Raw genomic sequence first — 17,256 nt, 5'->3', positions numbered from 1 at the left:
AAAAGTGATGATTCCTCTATGCATCCATTTTAGTCTAAGTACTTCTGTAATGTGTCATCTTAGACCTCCAGGACTCCATTTCAGACTGGTGTTATGAGTCACATTAGTCATTGTGAGTGTGCCTGTTTATTCCCAGCTGACTGAACAATGTGGTCATCACTGCCGGTGGGAGAATCTTTCAATTTGGGCTGATGTAACTGGCTGTCTAATGGAACAGATGGAAGCGACCTGTGGGCCTCTCACTGAGCTTCACAGGCTGGTTTGTCATTAATCACGTTCTGCATGCCAAGTGATTGGGAACCCGTCTGTTCCAGATTTCATGTCTGAACTCACACAACTATCGCTGCCTGCATACCACTCACATTTCTCATATATCTGTGTCTAAGTAGGTCATAGCCCAACTTGAGAGAGAGTGAGGTGGGACTTGAACATTATTAAAATTCACTGTGGGCACTAAGCAACCTCTATATGTGAGCTTTTTGGAGGGATCCTGTGGATTAGGTGAAGGGATCTGTTGGAATAAAAAATAAGGCAGTGACAGAGGAGTAATACCTCTGCTTTCCCACAGTGATATATGTTTTCGTTGCAGCTCACCACAGTGTAGGTAAACAGACACGCTCTCCAAGCAAGCACACACTGACACACAGGAAACACAAAAACTGGACATGTACTGGATGCATATTGCACATTCCTGGGTGCATACTAAACAGCAGGACTTGATTATTTTCCCCCCGGAGTTGATAGATAAGGAGGCCCTGCTTTTCTTGAACTCTTTCTAAACTTCAAATATTAAGTATCTGCGACCACAGGTTTGTTTAAATTTAAAACATTAGGTACAATGTTGTCCACAAAAGGTTTGCAATTAGCAAGGCCATATTCATAGAGGCCCATATTGATATTGTAGCTACTGGTCAGGTATCTGATGTTTTTTAGTTTGACTTGAGACAGCAGGTTAATGTATTTAAAGTTAAGTTTTTTATGCAGTAAAACCAGAAACATAAGCGAAGACAGCAGAATGATTTAAAAGTCATTTTTCAAAGACCCATCTCACAAGCTGAAGCCCAACTTCCCAGAATTCAAAGGGCTTTGTTCAGTGTTCTTCCTGTACACCCTCAGTGGCCCTCACTGTTACTATGATCACCACAACAAACATGGTTCAAGAGGGACTTGTTGCTATGTAAGGGCATAGTCCAAACTGCCTAAAACATACACGACTAAACCATATGTCTGCTGCAACACGTTGTCAAGTACTTACAGTAGTTCTGCACTTTAATAAGATTTTTTTGAATACTTTGGGAGATCTAGTTTTGTTTTATTTTATTTATTTTTTTACTTACAGATTTTGAGCATGCACCACTGATGATGTGTTGCCTGACAAGAAGCTGCCCAGCAAATGCAAAAAACTAACAAACAAACAAACAAACATACAAACAAAAAGGATACAGCAGAAATACAGCAAGCCTCTTTTAATGCCACATTTAAGAAAGAAAAATAATCATTAAATACTCTCTTTGTCAGTCGCTTTGTAGCAGTGATGGAAAGATCAATACCTCCCTCTGCTGGTGATATGAAAGAAGGCTGCTGTGAGTTTTTTTTCTCTCTCTTTTTAAAATGGACACATTGCTTTTAGAGCAACTAATTAAAGTTTCACATTGGTATTTCTCTATTTTATTATGGTCTAAAAGAATAAGAGAGTATAGACCATGGGTATAAATATACATACATATATAAATACATTAAATAAAAACAACTGTTAGAATTAATGAAATGTGTATCTCAGAAAAATCTTACCTTCAACTATAACTTTAAATTATATTTTCAGAATTCACAAAACAACATGCATAAGTTGCAATATACTACTTAATATAACATTGAATACAAGTGAAGAAATTATTATTAAAGTGATTAGGTGCAACAATTTATAAGCTAGTTTTCTAATTTAGACTTGTGTGTTATCACCACATAGCACTCAGTGGTGGAAGGAGTGGAAGGAGTACTCAGATATTCTAATTTCATAATAATAATAATAATAATAAGAAGAAGAAGAAGTAATACTACCAGGCAGCTGGATGCTAATTTACAGTATGTGAATTTCACCAAGGGATCAATAAATTCTTATCTTTATCTTTTTGGGTAAAATATATCGTAATTTATTATAATATTTGGTTATTATTGCCATGTAAATCATCAGTAAATGTATCAAATAAATGTGATAAAGTAAAAACTAAGTAAAAAAAGAGACTGCTATCAGACGGAATTGTCACAAAGTTTGAAACAAGGCAAATAAAATAGCGTAAACTGACGTTTGACTCGCTTTCCCAGAATGCCTCTGTGAAAAGCAGCGGCAGCTAAGGCGGCACGTCGTTGCTCGGAAACAGTTTTGCGCGCTGCCGCTTGTGTGTCTGTGAGTGTGTGTGTGTGAAGGCGTACATGTAGCAGTGCAGTTAAACGGATTATTATAGGTAGTTGGACTGTGTTAAACATCATGCCTGCTAACGGTTTAGCCCCTGCTTTGGCCAGGCCGCCATTCACCATCAATATTTACTGAGCTGAAGGATGAAGAGCAGAAAACAGCGGTCCGCCAAAGCTGGAAGCAGCAAAAGTAAAGGTAAACTGTTGTTAGCTTAGCTACCTGCTAGCAAAACAGCTAAGTTAAGACGCTAGCTGGTAAGTTATCGTCAGCTGTCAGTCCCTCATTAGCCTTGTAATGTTATGTTAAATTAACAAATTCCCGCTTTCTCTCAGTTTGTGTTGTTTTTACCTGTGTTGTCGATGTTGTTAATGTCTCTCAGTGGGCAGCTTGAATATTGACGGAAGAAGTAACGTATCTTTTGGTAAAAGTTGCAGTAACGTTATCACAGGGAGATAAATTGTGCAAAAGATAATTAAAAGTACAGAAGAACTAAATATACTTAAAGTTCAAAAGGTAAAACTGCTCATTACAGAGAATGGCCCTTGTCGCTATAATGTTTAAAATATTATTGGATTATAGTTATTGCAATGATGCATTAATGTGTTCACTTTAATGTTGCACTTGTAGCTGCCATTGGGAGGCATTTTTATTAAAGTATTTAATTATTTTCAATTTAGTTATCGGCCCTGACTATAAGTATTTATAGTTAGGGTTTTAGGGGTTTTGATTTTTGTTGTTTTAAATCTTTTCAGCACTGAGGTAAAGTGATGTGTCAATAAAACTGTCAGCAACCTTTCAGAGAGTTACAAACACTGCTGTATTAATACATTATTGTTGTATTACCGATATCATTATTGTGTACTGCTGTGAACAATAGAATTGGTTACAATAGCTAATGTTTTTATCAAAATGTGAATATTATATTAATTATATATATTATATTATATATTATAATATTAATATAGATATAAATGTATAAGTGGGTAGCAAATATCTTAAAAATCACATGCAATAGAGTCAGTTTGATCTTCACAGTTGTATGTTACATAAGACTCAGCATATGCATTAAACAAGATATATTTTGTTAATTCTAAATATCAGCATGCTCAAAATTGTTGACAACATGTCAAGCTCATATCTTGAGTCAGTATTATTGTCCTATTGCACAATCCCAGTGAACTAAAATCTGCAGCAAGTTCCACTCTTCATACGTTTCATCACACAGTGTTTTTTGATGTTATTATTTATTTACAGTGTTCGCACTTATTGTATCTGAATTTTGTTGTAATCAAAAATGACCTTTTGCAGCCCCCAACGATGTGTCCCCCTCCACCAGCCTTCCTCCTCTGGTCGAGGGCCAGCTAAGATGTTTCCTGCGGGTGACAGTAAGCCGTGTATTATGGACAGTTCACAAACCTCCGTCTGCAACATTCATCAGGCTGCGTTGGTGGGGAGAGTCATCCAACGGGACACATTTCTTCCCGAGGGATGGATCACAGCTGTCCCAGACGACCATCAAGACCACAGCCCGCTTCCCCATTCGCTGTGGGCCAAAACAGTTCACCTCATATCTTACAGGTACTTTAGAAGGCTTCGATATGCTTTGCGTTTGCCATGCTTCATATATATGTTTAATATCAACCACTAACCCGTCAGTGATGAACAGATATGGGCTCTCTGGTGCTGGAAGTTCTGACAAAACCTGATCATTTGCCGATTGCACGGGCTGAGGTTGTGGGCATCTCTCGCGTCTCTATGTCAAATCCCATTAGTGGATTTTACACCCTTGTATCTCCAACATCTGAGAAGCTGGGAGAGTTACAGGTGAGTGGAAATGAACCACTGACTTAGATGAATAGTGAAATTTCAGCCAACACCCTTTAAAATGCATTAGTAAGTGCCATAAACACCTACAGGAAGTTAATGCCTTCACCAGTTGTGTTTCATTAATTCTTAAGTCTACATTTTAGTTTTTCCTTTTACCCTCTCAGGTTTCCCTTTACTTGGAGGCTCTGACAGAAGCCTATGACAGCAGCAGCTCAGGTCCTACCACAGATATTATCATTAAGGGACCACTGAGGGGGACACTGACTGTCCCCTCACAGCCCAGATCGCTTTCAGTTGGCAGTGGGAAGGAATCAACTGGGGGCAGCAGTGGAAACACTCCAAGGTTTGGAGTTGTTATTGTTCATAATGTTGGTTTCTTGCAGTAAGAGCTCATCATTTGTAAGTGCAAGTCAGAGGATAATAATCTTAATGAAAAATTGCTGTTATATTTTCAGAGGGAAAGACCATTTGTATTTCCAAAATGTCCAGAATGGCAAAGATGAGTCACTGGAGAATCAGATGCCAAGAACAAATTCTCATAACAGTCAAACAGCTCAAAATCCTTCAAGCCAGGATTCTTGTGGCCAAACCACCAATGATATCCTCTCAGGTTGGTTTGCGGAATGACAACACTTTGGTTCTACATAATCACAAACACATATATGTGACTGTTTTCTTTCCAAATGTCCAACATCTTCTCTTATCTTAGTTATTCTAGAGCGTGGAAACAAGCTGAGAAATGCTATGGTGGTGTCAGCTTTGAAATGTGACATGGATTCTGCCCCAGCACTGAAAGACAGCCCTCTGCCTCTCTCAAAGGATAACATCCTCCCACCCACCAAGTTAGTATCTCAAAAAGTAAACATTTTTCTATCACCTTATAATCTTCACCCTGAAATACTTTATTATTGTGTCTCAGGCCCTCCACTTCTCCCTCTGGGATGTTTCTTCAAAATATTCTTCATGCTGATTCAGCTCTTGAGCACTCTGATGGTGTTGCTGTGAAATCAGAGCGTGACTTAGACTGTCCTGTTGACATGGATAACAGAGCTGTGGACCTGCTCCTGGGCAGGTACCTCTCTACACATTTACTTCAAAGGTTGACAGAAAATATAAGCAATTCTTCCCCATAAAATGTTATTATTTTTTTTTAATTAATTTATTTTTTTTTGTTTGTTTTTTAGTTTAGACACATCCCCTCTGCCTCTCCTGGATGGAGAGGACTCTTTCCCTGATTCTTTGTCTGGCCATAGCAGTGTTTGTGGGGATAGTGAACTTAATGATCCACAGTATGATCAGAGCTTACTGGAAAACTTGTTCTACAAAACTCCTGTAAGTAGCCTGTTTTCTGCTCATTATCAAGGGAAAATTTGCTTTATATGTAGTTTCAGTGTCAGTTTAGTTGATTTTCCCACACAGTGGTATTTGAACTTATTTTTTATTGTGTTTCAGATGTCAGATGTCAGACCCAATGACACTGATGGGAAGGTTCAAGGATTATCATCCTCAAGTGAAAAACAGCTGACACAGTCTGAACCCAAGATTAGTGGAGGGTAAGGGCCTTTATATGCTACATAACCCGTGCTGCTCAGTTGTTAAAGGACAAAAAAGATTATTCCATTTAGCCGTAGCCATTTAAAAAAGTATGTATCTATTGATTGATCTAAATCCATGAGTAAGCCAACTGCAAAGAATGCAAAAGGAAACTGACAAGGTTAATAGACCGATTACACTTGTGATATGTCTTTGTACGTTTTAGAAATTCATTCATTGTATTTTGACCGTGTCCAGTCCGAATTCAGAGCTTCAGCGATCTGCAGATGCTGTTGGTATTCCTCCTGGCCTGAGTGCAGAGCAGCTGACTTTACTGAGTTTGATCCGACTGGCGAGAGTGAGTGTCGAGTCCCTGACCGTACCTACAGTCAGTACAACCACCACACCAAGAAAGACCTCAAGTAAAGGGAAACCTCCTCGACTATTAACCAACAAGAAGCGGTAGGCAAAACATTTGACATTATTTTCTTTTCATTTTAGTAAAACATTGTAATTATGAGTCACAAAAGGCTGGAATATCTTCTTTCTTTTTCGTTAGCACGTATTTTGTCGAGTACATGTTCCCAGTGGCTTCTGCTTCCAGTCGACGTGATCATACTAAGGGTGGAGATGGGGAGGTGACCAGAGCTGTTGCTAGTAAAGTCACAAGAGGAGGTACATAATTATTAAAATTTCTGCTTTGATAAAACTTCCTACCTTTGGTTTGTGACTGTATCTGACTTAACACTTTTGTGTGTTTTTTTTAGTGGTGAAGTTCCACCAGTGTTCTGTGTTTCCTGTCCACCTCAGTACAGCAGCGGTTAAACAATGGTGGGAAACTGATCTGAATTTCAAGATTTACTCACGAACAAGTGACCAAAAGAAAGTAAGTGACTTCAGGCTTAACATTATCTAAAATGTTGGCTCTGGAGTCTACTGGTTGCTTTAACAGTGGTGACATTTTCATTTGGGTCTACCTGGTAATCTCTTGTAGTAGTAAATTATTATGTTCATCTGTTTGCACAAAACACTAGAATTCAAATATAAATGACTTTGTCTTCTCTTGTTGCAGCCTGTTCCCATCGGTAAGGCAATTCACCCACTGCGCCATCTGCTGGAGAGCAAGCAGCTGAGTCAGTCTGTTGTCTTACCTGTACAGAGTGTGGAAGGAAACAGTGAAGCTCAGGAGGTCGGACCTCTCAAGGTGTTGTACTTTTGTTTTTTGGTTTTTTTTAAGTGCAGACATTAATGTTTGTTGTCCAAAGTGACAGTCATATTCATCATTTCTTTATTTCTTTTTTTTCTCAGGTGTCACTAGAACTTGCTACAGATAATAAAGCTTTCTCCTCTGAAAAAAGTCAAACCAAACTGACTTGTAGTGACCCATCGCCCTCACAAACAGCACCCAGTCCACAGAGAGGGACCAGCTGCAAAACCCAACCTGTTGACACTGGCAGGGAGGAGCTACCAGCTCGCTCTGTTGAGGATTCCAGGCTGAATGTTTGGAGTCCTCAGAGACCCCCAAAAGAACCCATTTCTCATTCTGGCCACCACATGTCTCCTCATCAATCAAGGCAGCAGGTAGAGGAGTACCCTGAGGTCCTGCTGCACACTTTGCTAATGGTGCCAGATGGAAAGAACTTCAACTGTGGACCCATGCAGGCTCCGAACCTGTACTTGAACTGTAAACTCTTTTGGTGCGATGAGATGGCAAGATCTGTCATTAGCTGGGGTCAAGCCAATCCTTCTTTCAACTTTGTTCAGGTCAGCCCAGCTGGTCAAGTCTGCTATAATAGTCTTCTCTAAATTTGGAATGCAGCTGACTCATTTAAGTTGTTCTCCATCCTTTGTGTCAGGTCACTCCTGTTGCCTTAACAGCTAAGCTGTTGGAGCGGATGAGGAATAATGTGATGGTAATCGAGGTGTGGCAGAAGACAGGAAGTTCAGGGCAGGATCGACTCCTTGGCCTTGTTAAATTACCTCTTCATCAGTTCTACATGTCATTTAGGCAAGTTGTGAAAAGAAAAGAATTTTTTTAGTGGGATGTTATAGTGAAATTGGAGTTCAAACAATTTGTCAGTTCATCTGATATTAGAAAAATGTATCTGCATCTCAAGAGATTTACTGATTATTTGACCTACCCTCTGGGAGGTGCTCTTGCACACCCTCTACAGATAGAGTACATTGTAAGGTGTTTTTATTGTGCATAAAACCATAAATCCCTTAAGCTTCCATGAGTCTCAAAATGACACACTACACACTTCCTCCCTGTGGAGGACACACATTACACACATCTTGTAAATGTGAACGAAAACTTGCAAAACATGCAACTCTCCTCCTTTTTTATTTTCTCTCTTTCCTGTGCAGGGATCCAAAAATTGCCCACCTTCTTCTCCAGGCGCAGTACCCTGTTTTAGGGGTGGACTGCTACATGCCAGTCATTGATGTGTTCTCAGGTAGTTGCAAAGGAAACCTCAGGGTTGTTTTGGCCATGGGCCGGTCGGAGCAGATAATTTCCTTGCAGCACATGAGGGACGAAGATTACGACACTTCATCTCATCTCGTGAGACCAGTTCATCTGCTTGATCACCAGCCACATTCACAAACAAAGGTCTGTGTTCTAATATCATCTGAAAAGGTTCCGATTATGTCCAAGAATACATAGTGACTATGTTGTCAGATTTCCTTTGACCACCTTTCTCCGTCGTGCTTCTCTCTCAGGCAATTTCAGCACAAAAGGAAATAATGAGAGAGCATCTCTTTGTGATAAGGGTGGAGAAGGTAAATGGGCTGACCCCTCTGCAGTCCACAGTGTGGGGTGAAGCTGACTGCTTCGTCCAGTACAGTTTCCCCAGTCAGACGGGTGACTCGGCTGCAAAAGTTGACCAAAATCTCATAGAGAGCAGTAAGACCATTTAATTTAACTTCTACTGATGAATTTCCCACATTTTTTTTTCTTTTCACTCTGACCTTTATCTGTTCTCCAACAGGCGTGAACCTGAAGCTGTTTCGAACCACTACAACTCTGTGTGTCCCTGACCCAGTGTTTGGCCACACTGAGACTCATGTGCTTCTGGCTCCTGAAGGAGTGCCTGTTCAGAGGCTGCTACTAGGCTCTCTTTCAAGTCAAGGCCTAAGCAGTGGAGGGGGTGTCCAGTTTGAAGTGTGGTGCAGGTTTGTTGGGGTTTCTTGTGTAATTGGAAGAAAAGTGAACGGGGCGTGTGTTGATTATACTTGATACTTGATTTCCTTAGATTTCCTGTGCCCAACTCCTAAATTAAGATTAAGTGTTGCTTTTCTTACGTGAAAAGACCATGTAGTCATGGAGGTATCCCATTGTGGCAGACATGCTCCTCCTCAATAAAAAACAGCAGTTATGGGGAGAGACAGCAAGTAAACACAACATGGAGCTGTTTTAGGAAAACAAAGATTTGTGTTTTGTGACATCAATACAGACATTCACCAGCTGCTATCTTGTAAACGAAAGGATGTAAACACTATTAAGTTATGTGTAAAACTTCAGCAGTCCTTGATTATACACATCTATGACTTAATGGCCCGATGTGATTTAAAAGCTTTTCTTCATAACATGCAGATATTATTATCCAAACGTTCGAGACCAGCTTGTGGCCAAAGGAATGTTGCCGTTGTCCAAACTGTGTGCCATGGTCACCATGCAAAGACAGCATCCTAACGAGGCTCAAATGTTCTCCCTGCCCCTGATTCCCAGAGCAGACAGTCCCACGGGACATCAGCCTCAGCCCTCAGGTACACAGCCACATGATGTAAAAGCAGTATCATACTGCACTGACACATTTAGTATCTTGAATGAGGTGACTGATTTGATGTGTTTCATAGGCCTGCTGGATGTGTGTATTCGTTACAAGCACCGACCGGTGAGGCCCGAGGGGCAGACTAGTAAAGGAGCTGCCTCTCGTCTCGTGACACTCGTGGTTCAAGTGCACAGAGCTTCAGGTCTGCAGGCCGCTGCAAGGTAGGTTACCCCCACCAGAGTCCCTTTGGGAGTTTTATGTGTTTTTGTTTTGTTATGCCGTAAACAAAATTCATAAAATTAAAACTCACATTCACACGTGTGCTGTAGGTAAAGCTGTTAGGTTTTTGGAATATTAGATATGTAGATAGATGATTTTCTCAAAAATTAACTTTGCCTTTGTCTAGAAAGATGTGTTGTCTACTGTCTGTTAAACTGTTTGTAATTGTGAGATTACAAGTGAGGAGGCACACACTGAAAGTATAATAATATTTTCTTCATACATTGAGATACTACTCCAATTTGTTCAGTATGCTGTTGTGCTGCTGCCTTTCTGGTTCTGGTTCAGGGTTGTATCTGAAAAAGAAGAAAGATTCAGCTACTTTGCCAGTGTAGGAGTGAACGCATACATCACAGTCCAGCTCTCCTTCCTTCCTGAGACTGAGAGGAGGTGCACCCGCATCGCTGCCAGGACCTTCTGCCCAGAGTTCGACCATCACATGGAGGTGTCCTGTGATCTGCTGGCTCAGAGGAGTAGCGGAGAAACCTGCAGCCTGGCTGAGCAACTACAGGAGGCGTTTGCTGTCTTCACCATCTGGAACAGAGAAAGTCGCAAAGGTTTAAGAAAAATTTTACCACAATTACATAAAATGTTTAAGATTATTTCTTATTTTATAAGATATATTGTAATGTGTGTTATTTCTTTTCTTTTTAAGTGATCAAACAGCAATTGACTTTTTTTATGTAAAATAAATTCTTACATAGAAGCCACATTTCAGCATCTGTTCAGTTTTAATGTAAGTCCTTCAGCCTCTATCTGTAAGTTAATCATATATTTTGTGCTATTTGTTGCAGCACTGCTCACTCATAAGCCAAAAGATGTGATGTTGGGCACAGTGAAAATACCTCTAGCTGATCTCATCCATAAAAGAACAGGTATGCTGCATTTAGTGACCGCTGTGTCAAAGAGATTTTATGATGAACTCACGGTTATTGTGTTTATTCTCCAAACGTAAAGGTATTTCTGGCTGGTTTGGAGTGTATATACCTCAGGAAACAAGTTCTCCTCAGCGCCAGCACGTCTTGGTTGGAGGCCTCGAGATCTCCATCAACTTCGCCCATCACTCAGACAGGGAAAGAGTCGTTAAAGCTGCTCAGGGTGTAGGCTTGGAAGTGACCCAGAATGAACTGCAAGATCATGAAGACTCGTGGGGAGACAGCATGAGAAAAATGTCTTTGACTTTTTCTATGCCAAGAGTGTGGATACCTGTTCACTGCTTGCTTCTACCAGGCCACAGTGAGCTTCAGCGCTCCACCTACTGCTACTTCAGGTACAGGTTCTACGACCAGGAGGCCTTCTGCTCCCAGTTGAAGCACCCCTCTTTAGAGGAGGGTCGGGAGGAAGGCCAGGCCACGGTGGCTTTCCAGGGAAGTAGAACTGTGGAACTGAGGAGCACTCAGCCCTTGATGTGGTATCTGCGAGAGGAGAGGCTGGAGGTTCAGGTTTGGGTTGCCTTTAAAAAAGTCAAAACTCAAAGGCCCTGTGACACAGACCGACTGGTGGGTTCGGCCTTTGTCGATCTGTCCTCTTTTGCAAAGACATCCAGGCAGAAACTTTCTGTCAGTGGTAAGAAATGATTGATTGTGTTGTTATTTAACTGCTTATTAGTGGAGTTATTTCTGAATGTAATCATAGTTTTGTGGTTATCACAGGAGTGTATCCACTGTTCAGACGCTCAGCAGCAGATCTACAAGGGGCTGCTCTCAGGGTGCACATCACCCTGACAACAGGTTTCACCCCTGTGGAGGACCCTACTGGAGCTGATGCCTTGGTGGACTCAGACAGCCAAGGGGAGCTCTTATCAGAAGAGGTGGAAGCAGCAGATCGAGCCCCTTCACCCACTACATCCAAAAACTCACATAGGAGACACAAAAACAAATCCTCCAGAACAACTCCAGACATCACATCTGTGCAGCACACAGACATGAGCCTCGATGAGTCTTTCCCTGTGATTGTTGCAGTGGACCGGGCAATGCACCTCAATCTGAAAGGTGAGCTCATGACCTGAAATCTTTTTTCCTCCACCCTTTTTTTTTTTTTTTAAAAAAAAACATACCCTAAATAGTGACATGTGTGTTGTGTGTCTGTGGCAGGCTGTCCTCTAGCAGAGCGCAATGAAGGGTCACCGTGTTGCTGCGTTTCGTACGTCACTGCCAACTCTCCTGAACCAGCGTCCACGGCTGTCGTAGCCAACACTGACTGCCCCGTGTGGGACCATCAGCACGAGTGCAGGTCGAGTTAGATCACAGACTTTGACGTACCTGTTTGAGGATATCTACAAACCACTGAAAAAAAACCCACTTATTAAATATCAGGTTGATGATGTGTTTCAAATTTACAGGCTTTCAAAGGAGCTACTGATTGATCCACAGCAATCTCTCGTGTTCAAAGTCTGGCACAAAGGAGGTACAGGAAGCAGTTTTGATTTATGACATATATTACGTTGTTCTGTTCAACATGTTAATTCAAAGTTGTTTTACTTTGGTTTGTTATAGAAATGGAGAGAGTGATTGGATTTGCCTCTGTAGACCTGTCACCTTTAATATGTGGCTTCCAGTCAGTGTGCGGTTGGTACAACATCACAGATTTCAGTGGTCAGTGTCATGGCCAGCTCAAAGTGTCCATCACTCCATTAAAGGGGGTCCAAGACCTCAAAGGACAGAGAAAAACTGTGAATGCAGAAGCTGCCAAAGACTCTTCGGTGAGAGGAAGCATTCATACGTACAGTATGCCTTTTATAGCGTTAAAAAGTAAATGTAAAACAGCAAATGTGTTTCTTTATTCCAGACGCTCCCTCTCAGCTACCACACCACAGCGACATACAGCAGCTTCCCCTCTCACATCAGCCGATACCCCGAGCAGAATATCTCATCACCGGACCACACGGCCAGACTGTTCTCTGAAAGGTTTGTGAAGCATTAAGACATGTCCATTCAGTTGCTGTTTAAAATGCATCCCTGCATACTGGAACAAGCTTCCACAGTCTGTCTACAGTTACAGTTACTCATCGTTCTTACAACTTTCCAGGGCTGGAAGCAGTGATCGCCATTTTGAGCACATGGACAAAGTGCGTCTTTACCATCAGAGCCTGCAGGAGCAAACAGCAGCTAATTCTGTCTGTAACAGCAGTGTTGGCGACATCAATCCTTCTAGCTCGTTCCTGTTTTCAGCACTCAGGTATCATTCCTCACATAGTCAGTCAGTCCAGCTCAACTGCCTTGCTTTGATTTAAAACCCAAGCTTAAACTATGACTCTGTTTTTAACAGGAAAAAACTAAGTGAGCTTGACAACATCCAGAGATACTTCAGTCGTAAGCTTTCGACTCCCACATTCCCGTCCACGAGTGAGCAGGACTGTCACACCGAGCATGAGGAACGGAGTGAAACAGACATGTGTCAGCTTCTCCTCAAGTCCAACCAGCTAGTTGGAGAAGTCAACAACATCATAAGTGGTAAGCTCTTATGCTCAAGAATATAAGTTATCAGCCAACAAGTGGCAAATGCAGCACTTCCATAACTATTCTTTAATAAATGTATAAGTTTAGCATATAAAATGGTATGATGAATGGGAAAAATAGCAAAAGCAATTAATTGATCATTAAACAGCTGCTGATTTATCAGCTATTTATTAATCGATTAATTAACTAAATGTTGCTGCTGTACAGTAATGCTTAATTGCTGTCAGCTGGGACACAGAAAACACTGGTTTAGTTATTTAAAAACAAAGTAGTTCTTAAAAAATGCTTGATGATAACTAACAATCAAAGACAGTATGATTAAAAAAAATATATATATATATATTAAGCCTGATCTTCTCAAGGTCAGTGTTGCTGAAATCTGCCCTCTCTTCCCAGGTTTGAGAGGACAACACCTGGAAACGATTCCATCCAACGTGCTGAGCAGCACAACGACTTCCCCTGTTGGAGACAACAACCCTCAAACTATCCACGAGATTCCCAGTCCACGCAAAGCTTCAAACTCTTCCCAAGAAGAAGTGCTTCCTCTGCACTCATCACTGCCAAATGTGACTGCAGAACACACCGACTCCGATCCCGAGGAAGAAAAGGACAGACGAAGCAACAAGGTTACTGAGTCGGAGGATGAAAACGAAGGAGAGAGGGGTGAAGATGAAAATGAGACAGGTTGCACACAGGACGAAGAAGATGATGACGATGAGGAGGAAGACGAAGATTACGAGGAGGTTGTGGTGAAGCCGAGGCATCTGAATGAGGTGACCTCTTTGACAGACAAAACCAGTCCATGGACCAGCATCTTATCAGATCCTGACCTGGTTTCTCTGGAGAGTCTGGAGGGACCGGAGGAGCCGGATCTGAGCCAAGACCAGGGCGAGAATCGGCGGATATTAAATCTGCAAACTCAGAACTGTAGTGAGATACACAAATGTGCCAGACGAGAGGAAAGTGACAGTTTTAACGGATCAGACACTTCAGACACAGATGATGAGTGGACAGTACATGCTATTAATGAGGTTCAACCAAAAAAACCCAGCAGCCCCGATAAGGGTTCAGCTGAGACAGGTTCATCACCCACCTCACAGGACGCCACAGATACCCATGATGCTTCATGCTCCCTGTTCAATCAAGACACTCCACCGCAACCGTATCCTTGATCTGTATTTGTGTTGTCTTTCTGACTGTTAGATTACGGTTTTATTTTGTTTAGAAATCTATTTATGACCAGAGATTCAGGACAAGTTAACGAATTCGTGACTTCAGATGTTCCTGATTTTGGTTTATGATGTCACTTAAAATGCAGTTTGCATTTGGTGCTGTAGTTAGGCTGAGTAACAGGAACACCTGTCTGTGTAATGCAGTACAGTTCAACAGAGTCCCATGAATCCTTAAGCTTATGTCAGCTGTAGAATATCATCACACTATATTTATTTAGTTATTTTTTTAACATTCATACATAAAGCTCTGTGCCTGTGGAGGTCCCTAATTTCTTCCTCCCCTCTCACCAACTGGAGGCGTCTTTGAGAGCCATACGATTAGCTCCTACTTTCTCCCAGCTGACCAGTGACTCGGTGAGTATTTGTCACCAGCTCCACTTCTGGCATTCACACTCACTCACTCTCTCGCTGAGAATCTGAATATCTCATATTAACTTTAACCCAGTAGTTTCATCCTTTCTTTGTGACACATAATCCTGTTTGAAGAATTTGTTCCCGTGTTTTAGAGTTTTAGTTTTTTTTTTTTTTATAACAAATAAGTCATGAAACAAAATCAGATTTATAGCGAGTTTACCCAGGACTTAGCACCCAAATGCCATGCAAAAGAAAGGTGTTATTAATAGGTCACTTTACGCTTCACATGATGCATGCTGAAGAAAGGCCAGTCAAGAAGAGGGACATTGTGTACCAACTTAATTTCAGTTTATGCGCAATTTAACTCCCATTTGTGCAGCGTTAACAGATTGAGGTCCACCCACCATTACGTAATCTAACATACATTCATATAGATGCCGTGCGCCCTGTTGTGGGATGACGAGTCTATCTAGTGTTCATGGGTCTAGCACCAGCCATTGTTTACATCGCAGCATGTTGTCAACATGTTATCCGTCTTCTTCTGTTAGGTCTCTGTTACAGTGTTAATACAGCAACACGTTGTCTCTGTCGCATTTTCTTTGCACATTTAGTCTGTAGACTTTGAGAAGGGTGTGGACAAAGTAGTTTGAACAGTCTTAAGGTTGGAAGAATAATGTGTGTTCATATACCATCTGTCACATCCATTACGCTCTATTTAAGAGCGCTGCTGTGATACAACCAAAGCTTTTAGGCTTTCCACATATATCTGTATTTTTGTCATCAAATGTTGGACAGACATAAATCAGGCATATATCTGTTGTCTGTCCTGGAAGAAGATGGACAGACAATAGATAGACTGACCTTCATGAGTTTTTCTCCTCCTCCCCAGTATGCTGTCTACATACCGTATGTAAGACCTCTGTCTGCTCCTGTAGAGAGCAAACTGAGATTATTTTAGATGTACAATATGGCCAAAAAATAATGGAAAACACCTGCGTTGATGGATCCAATTTCAGGAAGGGTGTGGAGGGAAAAGATGCATGTAGGTGCTGCAGTGTGAGGTGGGAGGTGATGTGTCTTTGTTTTCAGCCAGGTGCATTCAAAGAACCAGTTTGATCTAGTTAGTTGTCGCCAATCCCCAGGTTGTACTTTGTGTACTCCAAACAGGCACCTGACAGGCCTGTGTAACAGTCTGCTCATTAACGTGAACATTAACCAAAGAAAGGCTTGCTGTGTTTGACTGGTGACTCGAGGCAAGACTTTCTGTGCTGTTCAGTAAACACATATAGTACGACATAAAAAGGCTTGCAAGTGTGTGATCACACACCTCAAACACTCAGTAAAATAACGGTTGATGAATTTTGTATGTTTAAGTCACACCTTTTTAGCATGTTACACTGTTTTATGGAATTTATTACGTTTATTAATACTCTCAGGCTCATAGGTTTATTGTTACTCAAATTGCAAGTGTGTTTTGTTTTGATTTCTTTTTTCAGGAACAAAGCTCTGCAGTTCTGCGCAGAGGTCCTCGAGAGCGTCGCGACATGTCGCCATCATCCAAGAAGAAAGAAACTGAAAGAATAGCAAAAATATTTGCAGCTCACTTTGATGACAGTCAGTAATATGTGGTGGGTTTATTTGCTAAGCATCACATTTGCACTGCTGAGTGCTTTCAGATCATGTAAATTAAATGTAACATTTGTATTTTTATAAATAAATATGAACTGTTTTCAAAATTGGGTGCCTTTTTTGGATTTTGTTGATCTGCTGGATTTTTGAGGTTGTGATACCAAAGGCTGTGTTAAATGTCCTCTAACAGGTTCAACCTGTTTCATTGGCTAATGCACACATCTGAAAGGCCAAACAGTGAAAAAATACTTAAAACGTACATCTTAAGTCAAGTCAACACTTCAGTTATATTTTCATGGGTTTCATGTTATGTATTGTTATGACAAACAGAAGACCTGTTGTGTCTGCTTGAGACAGAACAAGCTCAGACCAGTTGTCCAATGCTAAAAAAAAGCAAACAAGGCATTACGTAATTCACTGCCTGCAGCCAGTCTGGCATACTGCTGAACCCATTCTAATATTTTTTTTTTCTGCAGTTTTACAAATGTATGCTTATGGACCTCTAGTGGGTGCAGTGATTTTCAATTTTTGACAAAAGGAATTTATTCTCAGCGCTGATCTATACGGCCGTTAACTGCTGACTCCTCAGTTGTCTTAACGAGCCTGTGGAGGCAAGAAGTTACCGACAGTTGAGTTTCGAAAAGGGCAGTCACCTTAATGTTGGCCTTAGCTACTGTTTTGGAAATTGTCTCACCTTCATTTCTTTACTCTGGACACACATCCTTCTCTGCACTTCCTGTTTCCCACTCATGATGGCC

At 41.2% G+C, this 17,256-nt stretch overlaps 1 protein-coding gene across 2 annotated transcripts; it reads left to right on the top strand.

Annotated features, from left to right (window-relative positions):
- Nucleotides 1-2,358: 2,358 nt before the first annotated feature.
- Nucleotides 2,359-16,605, top strand: c2cd3 (C2 domain containing 3 centriole elongation regulator). 2 transcript variants are annotated; one of them, XM_046389538.1, is made up of 33 exons: nt 2,359-2,608; nt 3,722-3,991; nt 4,080-4,237; nt 4,405-4,583; nt 4,696-4,850; nt 4,950-5,082; nt 5,160-5,312; nt 5,425-5,572; nt 5,693-5,793; nt 6,032-6,235; nt 6,333-6,448; nt 6,541-6,659; nt 6,846-6,977; nt 7,082-7,537; nt 7,630-7,781; nt 8,141-8,384; nt 8,495-8,678; nt 8,764-8,947; nt 9,369-9,541; nt 9,632-9,767; nt 10,114-10,382; nt 10,620-10,700; nt 10,783-11,391; nt 11,478-11,816; nt 11,919-12,057; nt 12,167-12,231; nt 12,321-12,526; nt 12,613-12,731; nt 12,853-13,002; nt 13,093-13,277; nt 13,680-14,445; nt 14,761-14,869; nt 16,366-16,605. In XM_046389538.1, the coding sequence occupies exons 1-33, from the start codon at nt 2,557-2,559 to the stop codon at nt 16,489-16,491; spliced, it is 6,612 nt and encodes a 2,203-aa protein (XP_046245494.1). In that variant the 5' UTR covers nt 2,359-2,556; the 3' UTR covers nt 16,492-16,605. The 2 variants fall into 2 exon arrangements, with proteins under 2 accessions (XP_046245494.1, XP_046245495.1); XM_046389539.1 differs by lacking the exon at nt 2,359-2,608 and having other exon boundaries at nt 3,864-3,991; nt 4,070-4,237.
- Nucleotides 16,606-17,256: the final 651 nt, after the last annotated feature.

Source organism: Scatophagus argus, chromosome 5, assembly GCF_020382885.2.
Source record: "Scatophagus argus isolate fScaArg1 chromosome 5, fScaArg1.pri, whole genome shotgun sequence".
Lineage (NCBI taxonomy): Eukaryota > Metazoa > Chordata > Actinopteri > Scatophagidae > Scatophagus > Scatophagus argus.
Note: the sequence above shows the minus strand (reverse complement) of the source record. Positions and strands in the feature narration are given on the sequence as shown.

Coding starts and splice junctions, on each gene's coding strand:
- c2cd3 (XM_046389538.1), top strand. CDS start 2,557: ATGAAGAGCAGAAAACAGCGGTCCGCCAAAGCTGGAAGCAGCAAAAGT. Junction 5,794..6,031: donor GAACCCAAGATTAGTGGAGG/GTAAGGGCCTTT, acceptor GACCGTGTCCAG/TCCGAATTCAGAGCTTCAGC. Junction 9,768..10,113: donor GGTCTGCAGGCCGCTGCAAG/GTAGGTTACCCC, acceptor GTTCTGGTTCAG/GGTTGTATCTGAAAAAGAAG.